Source organism: Syzygium oleosum, unplaced genomic scaffold, assembly GCF_021117445.2.
Source record: "Syzygium oleosum isolate NSW1041296 unplaced genomic scaffold, Sole_v2.1 Sole_v2.05, whole genome shotgun sequence".
NCBI lineage: Eukaryota > Viridiplantae > Streptophyta > Magnoliopsida > Myrtales > Myrtaceae > Syzygium > Syzygium oleosum.
This window is the reverse complement of record NW_026607489.1, coordinates 14,342,958-14,370,867: the sequence shown is the minus strand read 5'-3', so window position 1 is coordinate 14,370,867 and position 27,910 is coordinate 14,342,958. Positions and strand designations below refer to the sequence as shown.

Sequence of the window (27,910 nt, the reverse complement as noted above, 5' to 3'; positions counted from 1 at the left end):
AGGAGGATTATTAGTGCTCGAGCGACAGTGCGTTCTCCAAATCGTTCGGCCCACGTGCTCGGCGAACGAGCAATCATTTCGGGAGGGATTAGTTTAATCGCACAAAAGAAGAGAGAGAACTGAATTTCACGAACTGGTTTCGGAGAACCCGGGCAGATGACGCTTGAATCTAATGTTTGTTTAATCCCAAGTTGCTCCATTGTTTAATCATTTCAAGTGTCCTGAGCTGATTTCACCTCCCGCTTTCCACTTATAGGTAAGAACTTTCTTCTGGGAACACCTAATCCCGCGACAACTTTCCGGAGGAGGGCGAGAAGAGCACGGAGAAATGGGGGGAGGGGGGGATACTTTCGGGTTATTTTATTCCCCATGGCCCCCACGCCGTTCTTTTGTATATTGCTTTCCTCTCAGCTTCCCTGTTCTCGAGATAAACCCTAGCCTGAGGCCGTGGTTGCGCCACGTACGCAGGTGGGAAAAAAGCGGGAAGATAAAGGATGAAGGAAACACAAGCAAACAACAATAAAAAAAGCAGGATCGTATAGATTTATCTGTGTGTGAAATGTGTATATTCTGTTTTTTTTTTTTTGGTCACGGACGGCCTAGTTTTTTCGTGGGGTGGTTTTTTTTTTTTTTGTGGGTTTTTTGGCCGCGTGGAAGAAATGAGGAGAATTTATGAGGCTGTGGTGCCTCTGTAGGGGAGGAGTGCAATTAAAGTTTTCGGTGTGTGGTTCTCTTTCTCAGGTTAGCCTAGCAGGAACAGTGGGAGAAGAAGATCATTCTTTGGTGTGCTCACAACCGTACTGGTACACCCTCCCTCTCTCCATATCTCTCTCTCTCTCTCTCTCTCTCTCTCTCCCCTTCTCCTTCAAACACGCACACGCACCCACGGCCTGAAGGGATGGACACAAAGCTCCATGCGAGAATACCCTTTGTATCTGCTGGTGCATTGTTTGGCTAGAATATATATTCGAGGTACTTTTTCGCTTTTCTCTATGTGCTCGCTTTTGCTGTTACTTTATTTGGTTCCTGCTGAGAAACGTGATCTTCCCGTAGGTTTCGAGGCTTCTCTGCTGAATTTCTTGTTTCTGGTATGGCTTGCCTAGTTCGTTTTGTGCAAACCCATTTCGTTTCTCGTATTTAATCTAAAGCCCACCAGGTATTCTACTGCCACGAAGGAATCGGGCATTTGACCTTTTCGGTAGTTGGGTTCGATCTGTTGGTTTGCTTCGGAGTTTGTTTCGTGATGCCCATGGTGACGGTGGAAGTCGGTAGAAGTCGGCGAATACCTCCCTTTGTTGGATGTGTGTTTTGTGGGCTTCATGCAGCTTTGGGTGGATAACCATGGAAGGTTCATCTGATTCTGCTTGGCAGAAGTCTGATAATTCTCGGGGATTAAGTACATCTAATGTCTCGGACAGGAATCTGAGGTTCCTTCGTGGCGAGAGAATCGATTTTTCGGGTGATGCACAGCAGGATTTTGCTTTTAGAAAGGTAAGAGATCGAGTTCTTTCTGCTTCTGCCGATAGCCTTAGAAATCAAGCCGGATTATCTCGTGATTTCGAGGAGGAGCTAACGGTTAACCCTTTCTTCCGTGCCCTAGAGTGGGATGATGTTAGCTTGAGACAGTGGTTGGACAAACCGGATCGACAAGTGGATGAATTTGAATGTTTGCATATATTTAGGCAAATAGTGGAGATAGTGAATGTTGCCCATTCACAAGGAGTTGTCATCCAAAATGTGCGGCCTTCTTGCTTTGTTATGTCTTCTTTCAACCGGGTCTCCTTCATAGAATCCGCTTCTTGTTCAGATTCAGGATCCGATTCTTTGGAAGATGGGTCAAATAGCCGGACTGAGGCGAAGGATGAATCCTCTTCCTTTCCCCATGACATGCATCAGCAGAGAAGAAGTGAGAATTCTCATTCCGCGGAAACTCCCACTATTGCACTATTGGGTAATAGTCACATCCGGTCGAGCTCCATTTATGCGGCCAAAGTTTCATTAGTTGAAGAGATCAGGGACAATAAGATTAAAGATGGGAGCATCGCTGAACAGGCGAAAGAGAATGCCCCACATTTTCCCATGAAACAGGTGTTGCTCATGGAAGCAGGTTGGTATACTAGCCCTGAGGAGGTTGCTGGGGCCCCTAGTTTCTGTGCGTCAGATATATACCGGTTGGGCATCCTCCTTTTCGAGGTTTGTCTGTGAAATTCAAGTAGTGAATTTTGTTGGCTCTCTTTTTTTATATGATAACTTGGGAAGAAATGAATTATAAGATGTTGCAAATTGCTTCTGTATACTGATGAGGTTCCTCTCTTTTTGAGCAGTTATTTTGTCCATTCAGCTCCAGTGAAGAAAAATGCATAACGATGTCTAGTCTGAGACATCGGCTTCTTCCTCCTCAACTGCTGCTAAAATGGCCAAAAGAAGCTTCGTTTTGCTTATGGTTACTCCATCCAGAGCCCAGAAGTCGACCAATGATGAGGTGGTTATTCCTTTCATCGTGCTATTTGCCAGTTCAAAATGTATCTTGTGTATAATTACTTGTGTTAGCTTTGTAGAAATAGCGGTCTTTGTCGTAATATGTCTTTTTCATGGCTTTTCCTTAAATTTGCTGCTACTTTGTCTAAACTGTCGTGTCTCCTCTCTAACTAGTTGCAAGTGAATGGTGCATGTGTCTCTTTCATAGCCTAGTGGAAGTACGAGACTTTAGCCTGGGATTTTGTTAATTTCCTCATAAGTTGCAGTTTGTTATGCATCCTCATTTTTTATTTCCCAATAGTCCTTGGAGGTCTCATTCTTTTCCATATAAGCATAAATGCACCGAAGTGTGTTTGATGCTTATATAGCAGTGATGTACATGCAATGGACTGAAAGATTCCAATCATATATATAAAAACGTATGTGTTTCTAAGGTTTGGAATATCTAGCAAAAACAAGTTTGGTACTCGATTGTCCTAGTTGGATCATCAGCATGTCCATGTCAACATAATGGACACACTTTCAGTCGAGAGTGCGATCACAGGATTGAAAAACACCCACAATATGACAACCTAAGTGCTTACAAGACTACCGTGAGGATTTTGAAGAATGCAGAAGATCTATCCTAACTGTTTCCCACAAACTGTCTTTGTGGATTGATGTTTGTGCATAATCTTCAGCCCACTATCTCTTCTTTACAAAGAGTGATTAGTTATGATGTAAGAGCCAAAAGGTTGTTAAACACATCTAGCCATTCACACTCTATAAAGGATGGTGAAGAGTAGAGTACATTAAATATGTTGTCGTTTTAAACTTCATTAGGTATAGTTACCATCTCAAACCCTCTTGTACATGTTTGGGACTATATATTTTAGGCCCTCATCGTCTCCTGGATGGGGCTTCATTTGCCATTGTCATCTGTTGGTATTTAATAAAGTCTTATCATATCTAAATTGCGGGTTCTAGAAGTGCTTCAGGTCACGTAGTGCAATTATGATTCAAGTCCATGCTTGGGACTGTACGTTCAAGGCCCTTAAACATTCATCTCCTGGATGGGGCTTCAATTGCCATTACCATCAGTTGGTATTGAATAAATTCTTATCATAATTTTCAAGTTTCTGGTCCTAGAAGTGCTAAGGTCACATAGTGCAATTATGATTGAAGTCCGCAACACATCTTTCTTCTCTGAGTGAGTCCTCAGTAACCAACGCTTACCATATTATCTGTGGCAACTTCATCATCAGATATTTGCTTTGGTAGGATTTGTTTAAATTTTGAGTATAAAAGTTTTTAAATGTTTCACATTGACTTAGTTAAATGACATGAATTAACTTTGATGCAGTTCTGTACAGTTTTGACATTCGATGTTACTTTTGTATTGGCAATCGTACTTCCTTTTGTATTGTAATTGTACTCTAATTGTTACATGCAGTTGTCAACCTACGGTCACAATCCTATCCTTGTTTCTTTTCTTTATTTAAAACCTTTTCTGTATTTTTTTATTTTCTTTTTTTGTAGGAGGGGGGGAGGGGGTTTGTCTGGTAGTTGTCGCTAATGCTAAAACAACTTCGTATTGTATTTTAGAATCCTCCTTAGTTGGGACACACCAAACTTAGTTTGCTTTCTGTGCATTGAGGATTTTAATATCTAAAAGGCTTGAATCCTATTAGAAAGTTTGTGTTGCCTGCGAGGCTGCCATTGCATTCTAATATTGTTGTTAAATGATGTGTCGCAGCGAATTGTTGCAGAGTCAGTTTCTCAATGAGCCGAGAGATAACCTGGAGGAACGTGAAGCAGCAATGGAGCTCAGAGAGAAAATAGAGGAACAGGAAATGTTGCTTGAGTTTCTCTGGCTGATGCAACAAAGAAAACAAGAAGTGGCTGATAAGTTGCAAGCTACTTTATCTCTTCTTCGTGACGATATTGAAGAAGTAACAAAGCAACAGGTACATCTGAAGAATAGAGCAAACTCATGCCCAGAACTGGGTCAGGAAGATCAGACAGCTTCAAGTCTCCCCTCACACGATACTGTTGATAATGATGATACTACTAGCCTGGGATCTAGAAAGCGATGCAGACCGGGACTGCTGGTTCATAATGGGGAAGAATGCTGCTATGATCCTGATGATAATCAGAAATCAGATGCTCATGTTGATAAACGAGATAGTTTTCTTTTAAAAAGCTCTCGATTGATGAAGAACTTCAGCAAATTGGAGTCGGCATACTTCTTGACTAGATATCGACAACTCAAGCAGTCTACGAGGCCATCGATGAAGCCTTCACCTCTCAGCAGCGATGGTAAAGGTTCTGTTGTCATGACCGAAAGGAGTTCTATCAATACAGCAGCATCAAGAGAGCGATACAGTGAAAATAGAAAGAGTGGGTGGATAAGTCCTTTCCTCGAAGGACTGTGCAAGTATCTATCTTTCAGTAAGTTGAAAGTGAAGGCAGACTTGAAACAAGGGGATCTTCTCAACTCATCCAACTTAGTGTGCTCCCTTAGTTTTGATCGAGATGGGGACTATTTTGCCACAGCTGGTGTAAATAAAAAAATCAAGGTATTTGAGTGTGATGCTATCTTAATGGAAGATCGTGATATCCACTATCCAGTGGTTGAAATGGCCGGTAGGTCGAAATTCAGTAGTATATGCTGGAATACATATATTAAAAGCCAGATTGCTTCGAGTAACTTTGAAGGTGTGGTACAGGTACGTGGAGTCTGATTTATTATCATTCCTCTTCTCATTGACCTATGTTAAACTTAAGTGGTTATTATGTTTAGGTCTGGGATGTTACAAGAAGTCAGATCCTCATGGAAATGAGAGAGCATGAAAGGAGAGTTTGGTCCATTGACTTTTCATCTGCAGATCCAACATTGTTGGCTAGCGGGAGTGATGATGGCTCTGTCAAGCTTTGGAGTATCAATCAGGCAATTATACTTTTCCACTTGGTGGATGTCAGCTTTGAAACTAAACGTACTACAGTAATCTAGTTTACTGCGATATATATCTTGTTCAGGATGAGTAATAAGTTGTTCTCTCTTACATGGGTTGCATCTGCAGGGTGTAAGTATCGGTACCATCAAAACCAAGGCAAATGTATGTAGTGTGCAGTTTCCCTCAGATTCTGGCCATTCTCTTGCATTTGGTTCAGCAGATCATAAGATTTATTACTATGATCTCCGTAATTCAAGAGCTCCTTTGTGCACATTAGTTGGGCATAACAAGACCGTCAGTTATGTCAAATTTCTGGATTCAGTGAATATTGTATCTGGATCCACGGATAACACCTTGAAGCTTTGGGATTTGTCAGTGTGCACATCTCGAGTTATTGAGACTCCCGTTCAATCATTTACTGGTCACACAAATGTGAAGGTACAGCTGGCAATATAATTCTGCTCAGTACTCCTGATATTAGATGAAGTCTCATTTTCTTTTGTTCATTTAGTTCTGTTGCTTTCACTAAACTTGCTTGTGGTCTTCCATCCCATTGTGGAGTTATTGGAACTTCTCCATTGAAAGCCAGTTAGTACTATATTGCCATTAAAATCTGGAAGCAGAAAATTCCCATTAAATTAAGTGTAGCTGGTTTTAATAGGAGAGCCATGTTGGAAATTCCTCAAGTGCCTCATGTGGCTATTCCTTCCGGTGTTTTCTCTTGGATATGATTAGCTATACAAGATTTGGGTTGGATTGTTATGTTCTATAGGTGGAATGATAAGTAAGTGCAGTAAGTAAACAACATATCAAATCAGCTGAGGATGTGGTTAAGAGCCTTCAGTCCTTATTTAGATGACAAATGAGCTGACTAAAAGTAGACCTGATCTTAAAAGAAGGTAGGGATATAAGAGAGAATAGAGGGAGGGAGAAAAAGGGGAGGGGGGGATTGGGGAGAGTTTGCTAGGCTTATTACCGGAGCAAGGTTAGCACCCGGTCATTTTTTAACCTCGTTCATCCCCACTGATTTTTCTACTCAAAGCTGGTGGCTCCTTGCCAAATCTGGCCATTTTCTCTGCTGTTATCAAGTGATATGTTTATTTGATGGCCCTGCTGGAAAGAACTGTGTAAAATTTCAAAACGATGATGCCCAAAAACTGTTCCAAAGAAGCATGGTGACTTGTGGCTATTGGATTGGAGGATGTAAAGGCAGCTATGAGGATGATTTTTTGTTTCACTTGGAGGTGGGAGTGTTGATCTCCTATCATACCTTAGATATGAGTTCAATAGAGATCATAAATCAAAATGCTATAGCAGTGCATGAGTCACCCAAGTTTTGATGTGAAGCTACAAGAAGTGTTAGTTGCAGAGCCAGAAGTCCCTTTATATGGCATTAGGGTTTTTGACGAGAGTGACTTTAGCCTAAAACTCGGAGGCACTATGGTGTTATTATCTGACTAATTGATTTGTCATCATGGCTTCAGGCTTAAATATTTTCTTGTTCAAATTTTCTTGGGTATTGTCCCATCTTTGATATCCCATCGAAATGTTATTCTTGCAGAACTTTGTTGGCATGTCAGTGTCTGATGGCTACATAGCAACAGGTTCAGAAACAAATGAGGTACTTCAGATGGCAAGATATCCCCCTTATTTATGTCTGCATGAATGAACACATACCTATGCTGCACTGATCCTGCTATTCAAACATATCCCTTATCAATTTTGTGATGACTATTGACAATTTATAATCAGTATACTCGGAGTTCGAAGAGGGCATTATATTAATTATCTTGTAGTGTATGTGATGCAATCATGCAAGAAGATTACCTTGCACTCTCTAGGAAAATCGGTTTCCAAGTAGCTAAATTTTCTGATCTATACATTTCATAACCAATATGCAATTTTTGATGGACATTTTGCACCTCTATTAATGGTATGATTGCAGTGCGTGCCTTTTTGTTGGTGTAGCAGACAAGAAAGCACTCGTTTGCCTAAGATTTTTAAAGTCATTTTGATCTCTAGGCTTACGGCTGTGTTTCCATGTCAACAGGTTTTCATCTACCACAAGGCTTTCCCTATGCCTGCATTATCATTCAAATTCAATGGGACAGATGTACTTTCGGGCCCTGAAATGGATGATGCGGCACAGTTCATTTCTTCAGTTTGTTGGCGAGGCCAGTCCTCAACCTTGGTTGCTGCAAATTCCACGGGAAATATAAAGATTTTGGAGATGGTCTAATTTTCCTGGACGATCCAAAATTTTCACAGATTTCACTTAAAAGGAAAAGAAACGGGCTGGAGCACAAAATGTCATTAGCTTAAGAATACCGTAGTGGAAGGAACTTAGCAGCGAAGTGGGCAGGAGGATTCAGGGAGTCAGGGATTTGTTTGAAATAACAAATTTTGGCATTAGAGGAAAATAGCTGATGCAATCTCCGCAAGGGTGAGAATGATCTTGTATAAGGGTATTATGTAGATAATATTTCGTAAGGAAAAAAAGGTAAATATCAAGCATTCTTGCATGTTTCTTTCTATTGTTTGTTTCTGGCCAGAGAACACAGGACAAAAATTGAACTTGTTCCTCTCCCTGAAATTCCTAGCCAAGCTGGATTGATTATCTAATGATCTGATCTAACACACGTGCAAGAGTTTCCGTGAGCACAATGAGATTGTGCTCGTGGCTCGGCGAAATTTGGGTTTTCATCCGACCGTGAGATTGTGCACAGCAAATTTACATGTTATACCAAACAAGGATTAGTACAGTTGCCCTTATGGTAAGTTATAGTTAAACACAGATTCAAATCAATAAAAGCAGTATGTAGTAATGATCATCTTGAGTCACTAGAGGAAGATCTGAGGCACAGAGGATGAGCACAAGCTTGAAGAGAGTAAAGAGAACCCAGGTGGTTCCTCAAATATGCAATCAAATCAGCTGTGGTGATCGTGTGAACATTCTTCATCTCGGTGAAGATTTGGTTCATTTTCCACTGATGGGGCAAATCTCATCTTGTGTTGAGGACTCAAGGTCCAAATGAAGAAGATGTCAATTGTCTATTTCATACTCTGCTTGAGAGACTCTCCAAAGGATTTCAGCTTCTTCTGTTGATTTGCTCATGATGTATGCGAAACATGCAATGTCGATGTTATTAGCAGGAAGAGGTGAGGATCGAGAACGATCATTTGAGTCCGCGGATCTTGTCCGGCCCTTTTTTTTTTTTTTGTAAAGCTGTTTGAATAGGAAAACTGTTTGTGCTCTTGAAGAATTCGATGCTGTTTAATTTTTTTTGCCATAAGACCTTATGCAAGGTCAAATGTTATGCACAACTAGAGCGAGAAATTCACGAAAAATAAAAAGGGGTAGAACGGAAATTCAAATGGCAGAAGGAGATCCAAAGAACTTAAAAAAAAGTCTAATCCCACCACCCGAAGTAGGGGGAAGAATACTAGAATTGCCAAAATTTGTGTACGGCGCTCACTTTAGTGTCAAAAGTTTTTTTCGGATCACTTAAGTGCCACTTTTTTAAAAAACGATCACTTAAGTGCCAATTCCGATTTGGGTCGTTGAAAATCTGACGTGTCCATATTTTATTAATTTCTCAGTCCTACATGGTATGTCAGCGCTGACGGGGATAATATTTAATAATATTTTTTCGGATTTTTTTTCTTTTTTTCCTTCTTTTCTTTTTTTTCTTCTTCTTCTACCTTTGGCCGGTGACCGGTTGCCTGGCCTCGCCCAAACGAGGCCGCCATTGCCCGCCATAAGCGAGGCCCGGCCGACCCTCACTTGGGCGAGGGCGGGCGAGGGGGCGGCCTCGCCGGATCTGGCGAGGGGAGCCCTCGCTGGGGCTCACCTTGCCCAGGCGAGGCGAGGCGAGGCCGACCCTTGCCGGGGCTCGCCCGCCCTCGCCCAGGCAAGGGTCGGCCGAGCCTCGCCTGTGGCGAGCGACGGCGGCTTCGTCCGGGCGAGGCCAGGCGGCCGGCCATGGTTTGGCCATCGGCCAAAGGTAGAAGAAGAAGAAAGAAAAGAAAAAAAAAAGAAGGAAAAAAAATCAAAAGAAATATTTAAAAAATCGAAATATACACATGGAAATGCCACGCAAATTGATTTTTTTAAAAGAAATCCAACTTAGATTAAAATTTTAATTATAAAAGCCACGTATTAATTTGGTCGGAATTTCTCGCCGTTGGCACTTAAGTAATCGTTTTTCCTCCGATTTGGCACTTAAGTGAGCCGGCGAAAACTTTTGGCACGAAAGTGAGCGCCGTACACAAGTTTTGGCACTTCTACTGTTCTTCCCCCGAAGCAAGAAAACCTCTATACAACACTTTTAAGTCGAGAGCACTCCCTGCTTTGTACGATGGTGAAGGTTGATCATAAATTCACTAGAAATAGATTCGAATCACAGAAGAGATGAAGAACTGTCTAAAGTCTAATCCCAATGCAGAACAAGGAACCGTATGCTTCTACTTTTAAGTCAAGAACGCCATTTTGTGCCGTGGAAGCTGGAGCTCTCTGCCAGGCCACAGTTTTTGGGTCAACGGCATCACGTCCGCAAACAAACATGTTGCGCTGAGTTGGGATCGCCGAGGATCACCGCAAACATATATAATAATCATTTTGATTTGTTTCCGATGGAAAAATAATAATTCATAACATGAATTATTATAACATGATTTAAGTTGAATATCTTATGTGCATAATCTAAGCGTAACATCATTTTTTTGACCCCTGTCATCGGATTTGGAGCAACGAATTTTGTTAACTTGAATTGATATAAGGATAACATCGAATATTTTCATATAATTTACGAACTTGATTGAACATTTATTGCAAGTTCAATTATCACATTGAACGAATTAAAAGTTTGGAGACAGCATTCCACGTTATGCTAAAATTTAGGGACTACATTGAACAAATTAAAAGTTTAGGGAAGGCATTGCATATCGAACTAAACTTTTAGGACTGCTTGTGTGATCATCCCTTTTTCTAAAGCAACCGCTTGTTTACTAAATTCGACACAATTTCTCAATCTCTATCGACGGATTGAGATGGGCTGGGCTTGTTTTCAGGAAAGGGCCATGAAGTGGGATTTGCTATAAAAGCCAATTTTCCAATCACATGTAACGTGGTTCTTGACCAAAAAAAATTACATGTAACGTGTTCAAGTGAAGTTTTCAAGTGAAGTTGAAAGCGCTTAACAAATTAGGAAATTTACTAAAAGAAGACCCACCAATTTCTCTTGTTGGGTTGGTTTGTTGGGCTACCTATATACGAAAAAGGGGTTGTTTATTTTTTTTCCCTTTTTAATTAGTGGAAAATGGATTTTTTGTTGGGCTAAAACCCCCACATTTTAATTTTACATTTTAATATAGAAAAAAATAGGGAAATTTTTTAGGTGACCTTGAAAACTAATCCCTGCTATATATATAATGCAAACTTTCAACTTTGGTGTCCACTCTAAATTTGCCATCATACGCGACGTTGACACTAACCCCGTTAAGTAGTTAAGGAATAATATTGACTTTTATCACTTTGTGATTTTTCTTACCATTCAAAGATCTCGATTGAAATATGCAAAAACTGTTTGTCGGTCGACAGAAACTAAGAGATAAAGAAAGAGGAAATAAATTATATTGAGAGAAAATCGAATAAAATTATGCATTGATAAGTTTTAAGTTGTGGACTAACCTATTATTATCAAGCCTCCTCAAACCCACCCCTGCAAAAAGAAGAAGAAGAAGCTATTTTTAACTTGCATTGAGTAATCACCCACGTGGTTTGTTTTATTTGACGACTACACACCTCCTTTTGCTTCACGTGCACATAGAGCGTGCATCGCATCTAGTATCTATACATTTTAAGATTTCGGGGGTTTAATATTCGAAATATCACTATTTTAAATGGTAGAAACAGAAAACAGCACAAAAAAAAGTATAATAAATTTTTTTTGATTGTTGATGTATTTATTCTTTGGTTTTTTTCTTTAATAGAAGAAACAGAATCCTGGAGTTACCATGAAAATGACATGTAGGTATATATCTTTACTGGCATAGTACTCAATATGACTCCCCCCCTTTTAAGGTAATGCATTAAAAACCTTGCCGGATTAGTATCTAGCATTTAGTTTAGGGTTGTTAAATGGTTTTCTCCTAAATTTTGTCTTCTAGTTTCCTTGATAAGGATTAGAAAACTAACATGCAAAACTTGAGGAGGCACTGATATATACAAGTCACCAAAGTAAATTAATTTGGTATTTTTTTTTAAAAAGTAAATTAATTTGGTCAAAGAATAGTACTATCATTGAGACAAATATGCGGCGACATTGTCATTGTAAACATGTAAATTTGGACTATATCTTCCATTCATCTAAAATGGAAAAAATAAATAAAAAAAATAAAATAAAGGTAAAGTGAATCCCTTCAAGGGAAGATTTTTATTGTCCATATTAGTAGAAATTCACAATGAATTCAAAGTATTGAAAGAGTTGACAGATCGCATATCATCAAGTCATCTTTGGTGGTCGGAAGAAGAAAATCATTTTTCTTTTTATTTCTTCCCTCTCTCTTTTCATTTTCTTTATTTTCCCCAATTAACGAACCACGTCAAAATAGGAGCAGTAAAAAAGACAAAACCACATTCGAGGGCGCAAAAAATAAACAACAACCTTCGAATTTTTTTTTTATATTTGGCCGGCAGGTGATTAAACAGAAATTTAATCCCGCATTTTTTACGCCAAGCAAAAATCGAAAAGAAGAAGAAAAAAAAAAAAAAGAGTCCCACCTATTTTTCCTGCTTTGGGAAGTTGCAGTGTTTTATTACCTTAATTTCCTCTAAAGTCGCAGCATTTCCACTCCTATTTAAAGACATGGATGTCTTAACTCTGACCCTCACGTCTGTCTCTTGAAATCTGAGGAGACGGAGAGAGAGAGAGACAGAGACAGAGACAGAGAACAGAGAGAAGAAAAGACGACGAGATCTGATCATTTTCAGCTCAGGTACTTGGCCCAAGCTGGGAATTTCCGTGGACCTTTTTTCAAAAGGGGTTGTCTTTCGATTCTCTTATCTGCTTCCTGGTAATCATTTTCTCCCCCTTTTTCTTTGGGGGCGGCTAGATTCTCCACCAACTGCATCAAGATTCTGGTTTTCCTTCTGGGTATTTATTGATTGCTCCCTTCTTGCAAAGATTCGCGATTTCAAGAGCGTGTGTGTTTTGTCTGCTTCCTTGTCTGGATTTCAATTTGCATGGGCGGCGGCTTTCGGGCTGGGATTGTGTGTTGACGGTTCTTGATGCTTGAGGACGTGTTTTCTGCCTTTCGTTCCCTCTGTCGCGCCTGATCTTGATTGATTGTAATGCTGGATGAAGGCCCATGTAGGGCCAATTCCAATCCATGGCTAAGCTGCACGTGTGTCACTCTTTGTGCACGTTGTGAAACCTCCCAGCAGATTGCATCCAGAAATTCGATGCAATGATCTGATCATTGCTCTCATAAAAACTGTTTTTTCCTTTTGTTGATCTGGGTTCTTTTCTGTTCAGTACGAGGAGAAAAAGAAGAAATGGCTATTGAGATTGAGGGATTCGAGATGGCCCCGGCACCCACGGAGACTTTGTATGAGAACGAAAATGGGCAATTCGATAAAGGCGCAAAGTTCGGCGAGACCGTGACATTCGGTTCGCATGAGGAGAAGCCCAGTTTGGGAGAAGGCAACAAGGTTTCGGAAGTGAATTTTCCGAAGGATGCTGTTGATGAATGGCCTGCGCCCAAGCGGATCCACACTTTCTATATCGTGAAGTATCGGTCTTACGAGGACCCATCAATAAAAGTCAAAATCGAGCAGGCTGATAAAGAGATTCAGCGGAGGAATCTAGCCAAGTTCCAGATCACTGAAACTTTGAGGGAGAAGAGGGTAATCAGAAAATTTGTGCATTTTGTTTTGATAAGTACACCTTTGTTTAGCTATGATTCCTTTTACCATGACTTTGGCGGTGAATATATGCGTTATGGCCATTAAAATTATGATTGATTTGATGTTAGTTTTTTATGCATATAGAAGATCTCACATGGAGATGGCATACTAATGACAGTGTTCCGCCCGATTGTCTTTTTCTCGATTTTTTTGAGAATATGAGAGGTCAATTGTATTTCTTACAATGGTGTAACTTTTCATTCTTCACTTAATAGTCTTTATACAAGCAAAATTCTCACTGCTAATTTCGCTCTTAGCGGTAAGAGTATTGTCTATTCCCGAAATGTATACAAATTTCTGTTTTTCTGTATATTAAATTACTGTTGTTATGCAACATCAGTTTACCAAAATATGATTTCTTTACCTTGTTTCTCTGATTAAATTAGGTCGGCACTTAGTTTTTTCTTTCCATGCCACGTATCTTTCTTATGAGTTGATATTTCCATTGAATTTTCCGCAATTGTTTGATTGTGGAGAAAAGTGAAAGTACTGTGCTGAGGCACCATGATAGAAAATGACATAGATGTTGTGGGAACACATTTGGTTGCAGACGTTTGATATTTGTTTCGACTATGCAGTCAGAGAGGGGAGACCTAATTGCTCAATTGAAAGCTCTCGGGGTGGAGAATAGGAACTTTAATATTATTGTGGACGAGAAGAGAAAGGATATGGAGCCCCTGCACGAGGCTCTGGGCAAGCTTCGTTATGCAAACACTGGTGGTCGAGGAAGTGGCTTATGCTCGTCCGAGGAAGAACTTAATCAGCTTGTAGGTTTCAATTTAAGTTCAGTTATCCCTGGACTCTCTATAATGCTGAAGTTGATAAGTATGTTATTTTGCTCTTTTCTCTCTGCTTAGTGAGGTTGATTATTGCAGATCCAGAGCTTGAATTACCGGATCCAGCATGAGAGTATCCCGTTGACAGAGGAGAAGCAACTTCTGCGGGAGATTAAGCAGCTTGAGGGGACTCGGGAGAAAGTCATCGCAAATGCTGCAATGAAGGCAGAGGTTCAAAAGTCAGTTGGAGAGAAAGAAGCCATCCAAGACCGAGTCAAAGTAACTCATTCGAATTCAAAATTAATTATCCTATAGGTTCTTTTGAAGCTTTCCATTCATTATTAGATGCAGACATTGTGCACCCTTAAGTGATGCGCGCTTATAATCTGCGATATCATGTGAATCCAGCTAATAGGTGCTGGTCTGGACGAGGTTAGGAAAGATCAGCAGGTGGTTAAGGCAAAAATTAAGGTTCTTAAGGAAGAGCTGGAGGCAATAGATGCGGAAATCAAGTCTTTGCAAGATGATCTGTCAAATGTTATCCAGAAGAAGGATAAAGCATATGAAACTATTCAGGAACTGAGGAAAAAGCGTGATGAAGGGGTACAGTTTTTTTTTCTTTCATTCCTCTTTGCAGCATTGAGTTATTCTGCTTGCAGAATCATAAAAAGTAGTGCTATACTTATGTCTCTTCTGGGTGAAGTTACCAATCAATGAAAAATTTGAAAGCTGGCTATGCTGAAAATTCACTCATGGGAGGCTGGGACTCTAATAAGGTTTTAAAAGGCTTATTCTTTACTATGCTGAGCTTAGATCGTCGTAATTGCAATCTGCTGTTGATAGACAGTGTAGTGGCATTTGCACAAATGCAGCTCTCAAATCTGCCTCTAAATGTGTATTTACTGAATGCTTGTTCATCCAGGTTGCTCAGCCATTATCTTGGAATTTATTTCTAACGAATGCTGCATTATCTCAGAATTCTTCTTTATCAGTGCTGCTTGTTTGTCATCTTCCTGCACAGCTTTTACGCTGCCGTGAAATACTTGTTGAGTGAGGGAGACTCCAATAAGTTTGTTAATTAAATACTCTCCAATTACTAGTTATTGTTTGCCTGTATTGGTACGAGATGAAGATACCAATATTAGTTAAACATGGTGTTTTGTCAGATAAAGTAATGCTACAATTGTCAGAGAATAGTACTGCAATTGTAATGGTGAGGTGCAGGTTGTGACTTTTTCTGCATAGTGAACTCAGGAGAGCTTGACATTACCATAGTTTACCTAATAACTTGACAATATGGTTGCTCTGAATATGCATCCTGCTTTTACCTTGTGCATATCAGTCAGTTCTTTCTACACTAAACTGATTTTTAAGGGGAAAAGGTAGTAAAATGTATCCTTGGATTTGGCAGATCTATCAGCGAGCCAAAAATCAGGCCAGAAATCGTTATATAATGATGTATTCTTATATAGTTAAAGTGTACAGTTTACATACATTTACTGTTCTTTTCCAGAATGCCTGTTTTTACCGTAATCGTACACTCTTGAACCAAGTCAAAGAGCTTGCAGCGAGGAGAGATGTCAACGCCATTGAAGAAATTTCTCATTCTGAGGTCTGTTATTTTGGCTTCTGATTCTATTTGAAAGTCAAGATATTAGCACAGATCATTGCTGTTTCATGTAAACATATCTTACTTCTTTGCTCTTATCATCTCGTTGTTCAGGTCGAGAACTTCTTTGCTCTCTGGAATGGCCCCAGAAGTTTCAGGGAGGATTATGAGAACAGAATCACGTCATCTCTGGATTTTAGACAGATGAGTAGAGATGGAAGAACAAAGTCCCCTGACGAGAAACGAGTGGGCACGGTGGGAGATTCAGTATCCTTGGAAACAGAGACAGTCGTCAAGGCCAGTGCAAAAAAAGCTGCAAAGGAAGATCCTAAGTCGATGGCGCAGCTCAATACTGCTCCAGCACAAAAGGTCCAGAAAGAGACTGTTACGAAAGTCCAGAAAGAGATTGTTACTAAATTAAAGGATATTGAAACGACACCAGAGCATCATGAACTAGCTGAAAAGGAGAATGCTGACGTACAGAAACCTGCGAAGGCCACTCCACCAGCAGTTGAGGTCGATCCAGTGAAGATGAAAGAGATGAAAAGAGAGGAGGAGATTGCAAAAGCTAAGCAGGCTATGGAGAGGAAGAAGAAGCTGGCAGAGAAAAATGCTGCCAAAGCGGCCATTAAAGCACAGAAGGAAGCTGAAAAGAAACTCAAGGAAACTATTTTTATCCTTTTCTGATATGTTGCTTCAGATGTTACTTAGAGGTTAGGATTGACTGGTGTTTTTTTGGGTATCTTCAGGAACGGGAAAAGAAGGCAAGGAAGAAAGCTGCCGTATCTGGTCCTGCTACCGATTCGGATGAAGCAGTACCTGAAGAATCAGTTGAAATTGAGAAGGCGGATTCAGGTGTCGAGGCTGTTTTTCCTGCGAAGGAGAAGTCCATCAAGGAGAATCCAGTCAGACACAGGACTCGTCCAAAAGGTGCGGAATCACTTCCGAAGGCAATACTCAAGCGGAAGAAGTCAAGCAACTATTGGGTTTATGTTGCTCCCGTTGCTCTTGCAGTTGTCCTATTGCTAGTTTTAGGAGGATACTACTACTATACTTACTGAAGTAGCGATACCGCTAGCAAGTATAGTGATGGACATCCGGTTTCATAGATCTGTAGTAGCAACTTTGAGGTAATTTTGTTTGTCCCTCTGGGGGATGGACTAAAATGTCATAATCGTCGAGCGACCCAGTCTCTTGAAATTTTGACTATAGTGAACTATACCTGTTCCTGGGACATTGCTCGCCGTTTTCAGGCAAGTTGTGGGTGTTGAAGATCATATTGCATGTGCCTTTTGTTGACATTTGCTAGTGATCTGGTTGTGAAAGTACTGGACTTTCTGTGAATTTCCTTGCGTTTTGTGGGTTGCAGTCTTGTTATTGAACGTGTCCTCCCAAAGGATGATGCAATTCTTAGCTTCTTTGCGTGCATGATTGTGATTCATGACTGTGCCGCCTTCTGTGGTTTTGCAAGTGGCATTGTTCTTTGCTCATCCGTTCGAGGAGAGATGCTCGGGTTCCCCAGGTACAATGACATGCATTTAGATCTGGTGGGGGGCAACTATGAGTTCCACCGCATCCAAGGGTGCATGTGTAACTAAGTTTTCTCCCTGTTTGGAGAGATGGGATGTTTTAGTGAGCCCGGCTCAGTGAGCCAAAGCTCACATACACTTGGAGCATGCGTTCATACTTGGAGCAATTAGTTTGGCAGGAGAGTGTAAAATGTGCACTGCCTGAAGTTCAACTTCTCCTTATGAGAGACAAAAAACAGAGCAAGTTTTCAACCTCATGATAATTTCCACGAACACTAATGCATTTGTTAGAATGAAGAATATTTCGTCGTCCAAAAAAAAAAATTTACGTGTAAATTGTTATTGACAATGAAAATATTTTTCATTGACTAATTATTTCAAGCGATACAAAGTATCATTGTCGGGAAAATATTTTCAAAATCATTCATTTTGCGAAACAAAAAGATAATGCCCGTATTTTTAAAGATATGATAACCATGCGGTTTTACTAATTAAAGAGAACGATGACATATAAGTATGACAAAAGAAATGATAACCGCGTCAATTAAATCTCTTACGCACGTGTAAGCATATCTATACTAGCGAGTTTCTCTTCTTTGTCAAATATTAGAGAAAAATGAATGCACGTTATGGTCTAAAAAATTTGCACTTTTGCTTCCTTAAAAAACTCAAAATTTTTGGATTTTCATCTTACAGGCCCAGCCCAAATCTTCCTTCTCCTTCAACGGCCTCCTTCCAAATTTAAAATTTCTTAGACGCTCTCCTCTTCCCCCTACTCTCTTCTGTGCGAGCATCGATCTTCCACTTTCAAATTCCTCTCTCTCTCTCTCTCTCTCTCTCTGCATTTTGCTTCGTCCATGGCGGCCACCAACACCTTCCTCACCACGCCCACCAAGACTCCCTCTTCTCAGTCCGCTCACCCCAAGCGATCCCTCCACAACACCAACCCCAACCCCCTCGACCCGTCCTCCTCCTCCGCCGCCTCCTCCCGCTTCGAGGCCTACAACCGCCTGCAGGCGGCCGCCGTCGCGTTCGGCGAGAAGCTCCCCATCCCGGAGATAGTCGCCCTGGGCGGCCAGTCCGACGGCAAGAGCTCGCTCCTCGAGGCTCTGCTCGGGTTCCGGTTCAATGTCCGCGAGGTCGAGATGGGAACCCGCAGGCCCCTGATTATGCAAATGGTGCATGATCCCTCGGCGCTCGAGCCGCGTTGCCGATTCCAGGTCTAGCTTTTTCGGATGAATTGCTTACGTGGTCTGGACTTGTAATAGTGAAATGAATCTGGGCAATATTTTCTGACTTTTCATTCAACTATCAGATATATAATTTGGACTGGTTTTGTTGGTAATGAATTCAGCGGTTGCTGTCATTGTAAGTTGGTGGGGGATTGAGCAACTTTTGATATTATGTTCTTTCGTTTGCTGGACCATTGTCAATTGGTGTTGTCTCTGGATGCAGTTCTGCCAATTGGGCTAGTGTCTGGATGTTAAGTTCACAAACATGTTTGATAAAGTGAAGAGGAATCTGGACATTTTTCTTGTACATGGTCATCTTTTGAGTTCAAGAATGCGTATCAGTCTCAGATGCATAACTGCATATTTATGCACACTAAAAGGGTTGGAGTGGCTGTTGCTTGATTTTACTGAACTGTTCTACATGTGTGGTGGCAGGAGGAGGATTCTGAAGAATACGGAAGCCCAGTTGTTTCATCATCTACTATCGCAGACATCATAAAATCTCGAACAGAAGCAATTTTGAAGAAGACCAAGACCGCGGTATCATCTAAGCCAATCGTGATGAGAGCTGAATATGCTCATTGTCCAAATCTCACAATTATTGACACCCCTGGTTTTGTTCTTAAGGTTAGTTGATTGGGTCAAGCATAGGACAGCATAACCCTGACAAAGATTGCACATAAAACAGCTATATCTAGGCTTTTACATGAAATTCCGTAACTTTGGTGCAGGCAAAGAAGGGAGAGCCGGATAACACCCCTGATGAGATTCTTCAAATGGTTAAGTCATTGGCTAGTCCTCCTCATAGAATTCTTGTGTTCCTTCAACAAAGTAGTGTTGAATGGTGTTCATCATTGTGGTTGGATGCAATTCGTGAAATTGACCCATCTTTTAGAAGGACAGTGATTGTTGTCTCAAAATTTGATAATCGTCTCAAGGTATGTCACCATATTATTTTCCACCTCCAGCATTATTTGGACTGTTATAAGTAAGGCAAATGATCAACTAAGAATGAACTGAGAATTCATGAAAGTAGTATAAATTGAAATCATGAAAATTGCAGTTGCTTTGCCAAAGTTTTTCCGCTCGTGCCTGTTACAAGTTAGAAACTTGTCGACCTCATGACTAGTCATTTTCTTCCTTCATTTGTACTAATAGTTGAGTATTTTGAGGAGAGACTCATGAAATAGTGAATTTCTAAGATACTTAGATTTGACATTTTAGCTAAAATGTATCAGGAGTTTAGTGACCGGTGGGAGGTGGACCGATATTTGAGTGCCAGTGGATATCTTGGAGAAAATACGCGTCCATTTTTTGTTGCCCTGCCAAAGGATAGGACCACCGTTTCAAATGAGGAATTTCGTCGGCAAATATCCCAAGTGGATGAAGGGGTCTTGCGTCATTTACGTGAAGGCATCAAGGGAGGATTTGATGAAGAAAAGTTCAAGACCCACATTGGGTTTGGTTGTTTGAGAGAGTTCTTGGAATTTGAGCTTCAGAAGAGATACAAAGAAGCCACGCCTGCAACCCTAGCTTTGCTTGAGCAGCGTTGCAATGAAGTTACGAGTGATCTAGCCAGGATGGACTCAAAGATACAAGCAACTTCCGATGTCACTCATCTGAGGAGGTCTGCAATGATATATGCTGCTTCTATCAGCAATCATGTGGTGAGCATATATGAAACTCCCCACTCTCTCAAAACTTTTCTTTTGAAAGCATCTACTGACAAAGGCCTATGAAGAAGTTTCACTCCGTTCTTTCGATATTAACAAGTTCTGATATATTGAAATTGTCAATTTTCTATTAACAAATGGCAGCTGATTTCTGTGCGTATTTTTCTTCTACTTCATTAGTTTACTGATCAAAACAATGATGATATTATTTTTAATTGTTGAAGGGAGCTTTGCTTGATGGAGCAGCAGATCCTGCACCAGAGCAATGGGGCAAAACAACCATTGAGGAGCAGTCACAGAGTGGTGTGGGAAGTTGGCCTGGTGTCACTGCAGATGTCAGACCTGCCAATGCTAATCTCCGGCTCTACGGAGGAGCTGCCTTTGAGAGGGTCATGCATGAATTCAGATGTGCTGCCTATTCGATTGAATGCCCTCCATTGTCAAGGGAGAAGGTATGCATCACGATAGGTGTATATACTGTGCACTAATATCATTGAGCATCCTGCACACGAAATTTGATGTACGAACTCGATAGGGGTAAACTATAAGGTATCTTAACTTGTTGCAGGTGGCGAATATATTGCTCGCCCATGCTGGACGAGGCAGAGGCAGAGGACTGACAGAAGCAGCTGCAGAGATTGCTCGTGCTGCTGCTCGCTCATGGCTTGCTCCTATGCTGGAAACTGCTTGTGAACGGCTTGCCTTTGTTTTATTGAATCTGTTTGATATTGCTCTCGAGAGAAATCACGGCTGTGACTCAGACTGTAAGAAGCTATTCTGTTTTCATTTTTAAGCTAGAATTATAATAAAACCGTTGAGAAACTAGAATTGACACAACTTGGCATGTTTATCAAAGAAAATTTTAGCAAATTCGCAAATGACATGAATCCAAAATAAACAAAATTTTTAGCACATTCGACATAAACTGTAATGTTTTGCAGTGACACAAATTGACATCAATTTGTAACCTGAGCTTGACATCTGAACACCAATTGACAGTCCTGTGGTGTTTTTTTTTTTTTTCTAAGGGCTAAGTAGATTTACTCTTAGAAAGATAGCAAATCGTATATTTACTTTGTTTTTCCCTCTTAGCTTGAAAATTTAAGAAAACAAGGGGTGGTCCTTTTGTTTTTCTAGTTTTTCCCTCTCACAACTTAAAAATAATTCTTCCTTTTCTTTTTACCTCCCTTATTTAGATTTTGATGATCAGGCTTGGCTTAAGGTAGTTGTTGGTCATTTTTGGTTGTATTGCTTCTTGCACACGTCCTAGTCCTAAGTGGTTTCATCTTAATTAAATGTGCACTCGTTGGAAAGTGAAGTTACTAAGTGCTATATGGAATTGGGAGATTTGATATCTCCTAGGGTAATAAATAAAAGTCCAACATCTTTCACGACCTCCATTTAGCATTTATATCTAAGTGAAGCTTGACTTCTAAGATTGCGTGGCCTTTATCTGATTCAGCAGGTAGTGGGAAAGATGGAAATATGGAGGGATATGTTGGCTTCCATGCTGCTTTAAGGCATGCTTACTATCGCTTCATAAAGGATATTTCTAAACAGTGCAAGGAATTAGTTCAACATCACCTCGATTCAGTTACAAGCTCATATTCAGAGGTCTGTTATGAAAATGACTTCCAATGTGGCTTTGGCTCGAGTGGGACGTCATTTTCTAAACTAAACCAAAGTTCAGTTTCACTATTTCTTGAGTTGTCTGAAAAAGGGGCAGCACCCCATGATGAGACAATGAGAGATCAAGAGAACATACCTCTTGAAAAGAGCACATTAGAAATCACCCCAGGGAAAGGCGCGGATGGGAGAGAAGCTCTTCGAGAATGCCAAATGACCATTCCTGAAACTCCATCACCTGATCAACCATGTGATATGGCCATTAATGTGGTCAAGAAGGAAGTGGGAAACTATGTAGAGGCTGGGCCAAGAAAACGAAATTCAAGAATAACAGGCAATAGCAGACATATGGAGCACTTAAGAGTTCAAAATGGAGGAATTTTATTTGGCAATGGTGATGCAGGTTCAAGACCAGGCTCAGCTTACTCTGAAATCTGTTTGTCTGCTGCCCAGCATTTTGCACGGATACGTGAAGTCCTCGTTGAGCGAAGTGTGACATCAGCTCTGAACTCTGGATTTTTGACTCCTTGGTAAGCTTTTAAAGTCTGATGAAATAAGCTAGCATGAGTATTCTCTCTATCAGTACTAAAATCGGACCAATTTTGTGGTGTCTTTGACCTTGTCAGTGTATTCAACACTACATATAATCTATATTTCAAAATGGCTGCGATTAGTATAATGATCAGTTTTTGGGCAGTGTTTTTTCCATGCATTTTGGTATCTTCAGCATCAGAAGCTCCCACGTAAAGAGCTGTTTTTTGGCGTCAAGCTACCTCCCTTTTAGGTCTTTCATTTTATCTTAGTTATCTGTATATCATGGTGTCCACCTACTTAAGGTCAACCTTCTTTTTGCACTAGCACCTCTTTAACTTTAAAATTACCCAAGTGACTCTATCTTAACTAATGTTTTACTTTCTAGGAGGTTCCTTTGTTTACCAACCTTGTGAGTTTTTCCATTCAAATGATGAACAATATAATTGCATGTCCCCTTTTCTGATTTCATTTATGATTTGAATTGACAACTGATTATCTGTTATGCTGTTTATTCTCATAGCCGGGAGAGGCTTGTGGTGTCACTGGGGTTGGACTTGTTCGCAGTGAATGATGAGAAATTCATGGACATGTTTGTGGCACCTGGTGCTATTGATGATCTGCAGAACGAAAGACAGTCTCTTCAGAAACGTCAGAAAATTCTGCAGTCTTGCTTGAATGAGTTCAAGACGGTGGCCCGGAAACTCTGATGACCTCCAACTGTTTTGTTTTCTGCTTTCCTTTTCTTGAGAGTGACTTCATATTGCGGTTAGGAATGGCTTCACCTCTGGTGAAACAAAGAAAGTTTTAGGCATTTAGTCAACTCCCCCCAGGATTTTCTTACCATTCTTGCGCCACAGTGCGACTCATTCACCAGTCATTTGCACTTCACAGGTTGGTATTGAGTTGTATAAAGAGAGGTATTCTATTTGACGTGCCACACTTTCCTGGGTTGAGGAACCAGATCACTTCGGAATGAGATGAGCAGTGTGAGCACAGCGCACCTCTTGGCTGGTTTTTTAGTGAGGGAATATATTTTATGACATGACGAGTTGACGAGCTTATTCACAATTCAAACGGTTAGGGATGCTCTTTGGTTATTTTTGAAGTCGATAGGAGTCAATGATAGAAATAGCACATACAAGGCCACGGTCAATCTGACTGGCTACCACGTATAAAGCTATTATGATACTCCAAAAATTAACAGCGACTTTTCATTGCATAGATATTTTGGTCGACAAAATAAAAATCGGAGACTAAAATCAGTATGGTTTTGCCTTGTAAGCTTTAGATTAAAAGAACTAGTATATGAAAGTGTATGCAGCAATTAACTGTGATGTTATAATATTGAATTCGAAATGCAGAAACTTCGTATGGCAATGTGGTTAAGTTGTTTCCTTCTTCTGACATTTTTAACGCAAGTCAAGAAGCAGAAATTATATTCTATAGCCTGAGTTCACAGTCTCGAGCCCCATGAACCCCATGATTTGAGCTGCAATGCAAGTTGTTACATTGTTTTCAAGCGAAAGCATGTGCTCGACATTAGCTTTCAGCTGCTGCATTGTCAGTCGATGAGTCTGAGGATGGTGGATCTTACCATATTCTTGTCAAAAGCTCTCAGCTTAGGAAATAATAAATACCATTTTATTGATTATCTTTGGTGATGAAGCCGGCCAACAAAGATTAACAGTTATTCTGCATGATTATTTCTTAAAGAATGTGTAATCAGTATTGTATAATCATCTGGTTGGACTTTGATAAGCACAATGCTATGTACCACGCCGAGGGAACTTTTATGAAATGAATCTCTGCGTGGAATGAAGAAAATGAGTGGCGCTCTTTTTATCTCTTTTGGTTCTCTTTCCAGTCACTTGATAATTGAGATCGATAGGGTCGGAATCAATTCCGAGATCAAGTTCTGCTAGTAAGAGCTACAAAGTGACCATTAATTAGGCCAAATCTTCCTCTCTCCATTAAAAATGTATGAATTAGAAAATGGGTTGGACGTCTCTTCCTGAACTATGTTTATTTTGAGAAGTTTCACTCTTTATCGAGAAACATCATATCAGCCGGCCGTGGTAATTGATCTTGCAGCATGTCTCATCCTCAGATGAAATCTTATGGTATACACCAGTGGCGAGAATAGCTATTAATTAGCCTTTTATGTGACGATCTTGTTGAGAAAAAAAAAGAAAAAAAATCAATTATACTCTAATTTAATTCCTTTGCTCTTTTAGCCAATCCTGAAGGTTTTTCTTAGCTGAAGGCATGCCATTAGAGAAGTTCCATTCATCCCCATATCATCTGACATCCTTTTCAAGTGGTTGTGAAAGAATGAAATTGGTAATGGTATCTAGAACGGAATACTACAGGCAAATCGGTCCCTCCCTCTCATTTTTTCCTTCTGCTCTGTCCTTGTCCCTTTTGATATATTGGATTAAGAGAGTTCGATGCTCTTGTTGCTTCTCTTATATTGTTTTACTGCTTATGAAGCAAATTTATATAAGCTTAACAAAAGATTGGTTGATTTTGGTTGACGAATTAAGGGTTCAATTGGCAGAGCATGTTAATGTGCAGTCACATACTGACATGCAGTGGAGGCTCTGAGGTCAATGAATCAATGACAGAGACAACAATGTTGATTCCTCTCCCAAGGACCCATCTCAGTTTTGCCTAGCTATTTCACCTTTCTGATCATCAAGTGCCTCTGTGTATTTTCTTGCAACCTACTTCAAAACGCCCCCCTCCCTCTCCTCCAAAAAAGTTTGCGTGCGCGTGTGAGGGGTGAGAGAGAGATGACAAAGCAAGGTTGAAATCAAACCGGTAGTCCCTGTATTCTTGTCCACAATTCAAAATCGTCCTTGTACCTATTTCTCTTCTCCAAAATCGTTCCTATACTTTTTAAAAATGTGTTATGTTAGTTCTTCCACTATATTTTTCTATTGCTAGACGATTTTTACTAACGTAGATCAACGGATGGCTGAGTTAGATGTCGGAGTATATGCCTTCTATTATGACTTGCAAATTTTTTAATGTGGCGTCGTCACATTAGCCAACAGAAAAGTAAGAGAGAGAAGAGAGAGAGATTTGGAGCTTCTGGACACGGCGGCTAGAGCTTTCGGCGCCATGATGGGAGGAGCTTCTTCAAACTCTTAGCCATGGTTGCTGGAGTTCTGTCGAGCTTGATAATGGCGGCTAGAGCTTCATTGAACTTGCGGCCACGGCTGTTGGAGCTTTTTCGAGTTCTTGGCCATGGTCGCTTGAGCTTCGTCTCGCTTTCATGGCTGCTCAAGTTTTTGCATTGATGGGGGTGTTAAATTATTTGGGTTTCTAATTGGATCTTGTAGGGCTTAAGAGGAAGAAGAAGAAGAAGAAGATAATGATGATGGTTGCACTTAGAGAAGAAAAAAATCCAAAACAGTGAATTTCTAACCCCGTTAACTCACGTCAACAAATTCTATCGCCGAACCGATTGTATCGAGATAATCGGTGACACCTTTTAAAAAGTAGAGGGATCGTTTTGAAAAAAAAATAGAGGGATAAATTTGAATTTTAGACTAAACTATAGGGACCTATTATGATATTTCACCGAAAGCAAGAGAATTGTCAAACTACATTCAAAATATGCACTTCTCACTTTTGAAAAAAGACGTTGCATGAACTCATTGTATATTGGACTTTGTAAACAATGTTAACTGCACAATAAGAAACATATGTCGTCCATTTTGTGGGGTTTCTTTGTGTTTTTTGCTTTTTCTTGAAGTACAGCTCTTCTACCTTCATCTACTTGGTTCTTATTAAACCTCGTTTTCTCCAATACATCCTATCACCACGCAATGATCTGTCTCTCTGTCTCTGTCATTGGCGAAGCACCTTAAGCCTCGCGAGAGACAACATCGATCCATAGAATAAAGCTCTAATCCATAACCTCCTTAAACATCACGCGCTACTGTAAAAGCACTATGAGTTGCGCCAACAATGGGGCGGCGCAAAGTTCCACCCGACCGCTCACTCCGAAACCTGTCTTCAGGCCCGACCCAGACCCATACCCGACAACCTATGTCCAAGCAGACACCACCACCTTTAAGCAAGTAGTGCAAATGCTCACCGGATCATCCGAAACAGCGAGACAAGCCTCGACCGCCATCCAAGATCCGGCGCTGCCTCCTTCAAGAAGTGTGAAGCCTCCTCCTACGACAAGTAGTCCTAGAAAGCAAGGTTTCAAGCTGTATGAGAGGAGGAACAACCTCAGGAACTGCGTCATCATGAACACTATAGTTCCCGGTAACTCATCTCTGGACATTCCCGGGTTCTTATCGCCCAGATGTAAGGCGGAGATGTCGCCAAGCGCACTGGATTTTCCAAATAAGCTTGTGCTTAGCCCCGTCACACATTTGAGGGAAGACCCCTTTAACAAGTCTTCTCCTACTTCGGGAAATTTGTCCGAGGAGGAGAAGGCCTTAGCTGATAAGGGGTATTATTTGCACCCGTCGCCAAGAAAGTCTCCCCGAGATGCCAAACCAAAGCTTTTGCAGCTCTTCCCTACAACTTCAGGTGCTACTTCTTTCACAGAGAGATAAAGAGATGCGATATCCAGAGCCATTTCACGATTCTAGCCAAAGAACAGGAAAGGAATGATCATGGTCTCTCTCTCTCTCGCTTGATGGAAATAGTAACTTTGTACCTGAAAAAAATTTGGGGTATGGACGAGTGAGTTCTGAAGGACACCTGAGGAACTGTAAAGGATGCATAAAGAGAAAAACCATGTGCTCCCTTAAATTATACCGTCTCAGCAGGTTTAAACAGGCTGTCTTCACCTGTTTTATTAGACAAGCAAACTTCACTGTCGATTGCTTCTTCATAAAATGATAGCTTCATCTCATATCATGAATTTCACGGTCCCAACGGAGGTTCCATCTCACCAGAGGTATAAAAGTATAATACATTACTACTCCAGCACGGCCAGGTGAAATTGATGATCCTCGATATCATTAGAGTAACATTGTGTGTGCCCCTCAAGTTCTGCATATCCGAGTGCATATCTCTGTACTTGATGGTTGTTTGAGAAGTTCAATCCCTATAGCCCGTGCGAGCAAACGCACTATTCGAGCTTTTTTTATCATTTGACCTATTGATAGGTGTTCCAGGACACCCATGAAACTCCCTTAAGGATTCTTATAAAATGGGAACCATTGCGACATATTACAGGAAATCACGAAAAGGTCGTCAGACAGTCACAAACATAGTCTTTTCTAAGTGGGTCATCAACAATGTCGTTGCTCTTCAAGAGGTTTGGCCCAGGCCTCTTCAAGAGCAACATGCGCTCGACCCGTGACTCAGTAATCGCCTTATGTTCGCAGACTGGTGCATTTAGGAACTGACGATAACTTGGAAAACCAAGGATAGTGATGGCGAGTACTATCTGCGTCACCACAACATCCATGTTGAGCATTGCAAATGCACTGCAAACCTTCCACTCAAGGAGGATCAGGTAAGTTGCCCAAAAATTGATATCATATCATGAGGTGAACGTCTGTCAGAATAAGGCGACTTC

The 27,910-nt window shown here is 40.7% G+C and overlaps 4 protein-coding genes across 12 annotated transcripts; all 4 read left to right on the top strand.

Moving 5' to 3' along the window:
- Positions 1-626: 626 nt before the first annotated feature.
- Positions 627-7,948, top strand: LOC115664863 (protein SPA1-RELATED 3-like). 6 transcript variants are annotated; one of them, XM_056311467.1, is made up of 8 exons: positions 627-803; positions 1,157-2,193; positions 2,325-2,482; positions 4,214-5,186; positions 5,261-5,407; positions 5,541-5,852; positions 6,976-7,035; positions 7,465-7,948. In XM_056311467.1, the coding sequence occupies exons 2-8, from the start codon at positions 1,300-1,302 to the stop codon at positions 7,651-7,653; spliced, it is 2,733 nt and encodes a 910-aa protein (XP_056167442.1). In that variant the 5' UTR covers positions 627-803; positions 1,157-1,299; the 3' UTR covers positions 7,654-7,948. The 6 variants fall into 6 exon arrangements, with proteins under 6 accessions (XP_056167442.1, XP_030442606.1, XP_056167441.1 ...); XM_030586746.2 differs by lacking the exon at positions 627-803 and adding an exon at positions 810-972; XM_056311466.1 differs by lacking the exon at positions 627-803 and adding an exon at positions 810-972 and having other exon boundaries at positions 1,054-2,193.
- Positions 7,949-12,260: 4,312 nt separating this feature from the next.
- Positions 12,261-17,109, top strand: LOC115665918 (proton pump-interactor 1-like). 3 transcript variants are annotated; one of them, XM_056311686.1, is made up of 9 exons: positions 12,284-12,410; positions 12,528-12,568; positions 12,950-13,320; positions 13,959-14,147; positions 14,256-14,435; positions 14,565-14,759; positions 15,670-15,768; positions 15,880-16,432; positions 16,519-17,109. In XM_056311686.1, exons 3-9 carry the CDS (start codon positions 12,970-12,972, stop codon positions 16,824-16,826), a joined length of 1,875 nt encoding a protein of 624 aa, XP_056167661.1. In that variant the 5' UTR covers positions 12,284-12,410; positions 12,528-12,568; positions 12,950-12,969; the 3' UTR covers positions 16,827-17,109. The 3 variants fall into 3 exon arrangements, with proteins under 3 accessions (XP_056167660.1, XP_056167661.1, XP_056167662.1); XM_056311685.1 differs by lacking the exon at positions 12,528-12,568 and having other exon boundaries at positions 12,261-12,410; XM_056311687.1 differs by lacking the exon at positions 12,528-12,568 and having other exon boundaries at positions 12,323-12,488.
- Positions 17,110-18,087: 978 nt separating this feature from the next.
- On the top strand, positions 18,088-23,456 carry LOC115662820 (dynamin-related protein 5A). Of its 2 annotated transcripts, none has more exons than XM_030584922.2 (8): positions 18,088-18,514; positions 18,962-19,153; positions 19,258-19,464; positions 19,765-20,193; positions 20,424-20,651; positions 20,768-20,963; positions 21,665-22,355; positions 22,880-23,456. In XM_030584922.2, exons 1-8 carry the CDS (start codon positions 18,152-18,154, stop codon positions 23,064-23,066), a joined length of 2,493 nt encoding a protein of 830 aa, XP_030440782.2. In that variant the 5' UTR covers positions 18,088-18,151; the 3' UTR covers positions 23,067-23,456. The 2 variants fall into 2 exon arrangements, with proteins under 2 accessions (XP_030440782.2, XP_030440775.2); XM_030584915.2 differs by having other exon boundaries at positions 21,662-22,355.
- Positions 23,457-26,138: 2,682 nt separating this feature from the next.
- On the top strand, positions 26,139-27,738 carry LOC115662794 (VQ motif-containing protein 19-like). The gene has a single exon (XM_030584895.2). It carries the CDS (start codon positions 26,319-26,321, stop codon positions 26,934-26,936), a length of 618 nt encoding a protein of 205 aa, XP_030440755.1. The 5' UTR covers positions 26,139-26,318; the 3' UTR covers positions 26,937-27,738.
- Positions 27,739-27,910: the final 172 nt, after the last annotated feature.

What these genes read in the sequence shown, in the direction of transcription:
- LOC115664863 (XM_056311467.1), top strand. Translation starts at nt 1,300, where the DNA reads ATGTGTGTTTTGTGGGCTTCATGCAGCTTTGGGTGGATAACCATGGAA. An exon ending in CTGGTCACACAAATGTGAAG is followed by an intron (nt 5,853 to 6,975) that starts GTACAGCTGGCA and finishes TTATTCTTGCAG; the next exon opens with AACTTTGTTGGCATGTCAGT. An exon ending in CAGGTTCAGAAACAAATGAG is followed by an intron (nt 7,036 to 7,464) that starts GTACTTCAGATG and finishes CCATGTCAACAG; the next exon opens with GTTTTCATCTACCACAAGGC.
- LOC115665918 (XM_056311685.1), top strand. Translation starts at nt 12,970, where the DNA reads ATGGCTATTGAGATTGAGGGATTCGAGATGGCCCCGGCACCCACGGAG. An exon ending in CCATCCAAGACCGAGTCAAA is followed by an intron (nt 14,436 to 14,564) that starts GTAACTCATTCG and finishes ATGTGAATCCAG; the next exon opens with CTAATAGGTGCTGGTCTGGA. An exon ending in GGAAAAAGCGTGATGAAGGG is followed by an intron (nt 14,760 to 15,669) that starts GTACAGTTTTTT and finishes GTTCTTTTCCAG; the next exon opens with AATGCCTGTTTTTACCGTAA.
- LOC115662820 (XM_030584915.2), top strand. Translation starts at nt 18,152, where the DNA reads ATGGCGGCCACCAACACCTTCCTCACCACGCCCACCAAGACTCCCTCT. An exon ending in AGCCGCGTTGCCGATTCCAG is followed by an intron (nt 18,515 to 18,961) that starts GTCTAGCTTTTT and finishes GTGTGGTGGCAG; the next exon opens with GAGGAGGATTCTGAAGAATA. An exon ending in TCTGGATTTTTGACTCCTTG is followed by an intron (nt 22,356 to 22,879) that starts GTAAGCTTTTAA and finishes TTATTCTCATAG; the next exon opens with CCGGGAGAGGCTTGTGGTGT.
- LOC115662794 (XM_030584895.2), top strand. Translation starts at nt 26,319, where the DNA reads ATGAGTTGCGCCAACAATGGGGCGGCGCAAAGTTCCACCCGACCGCTC.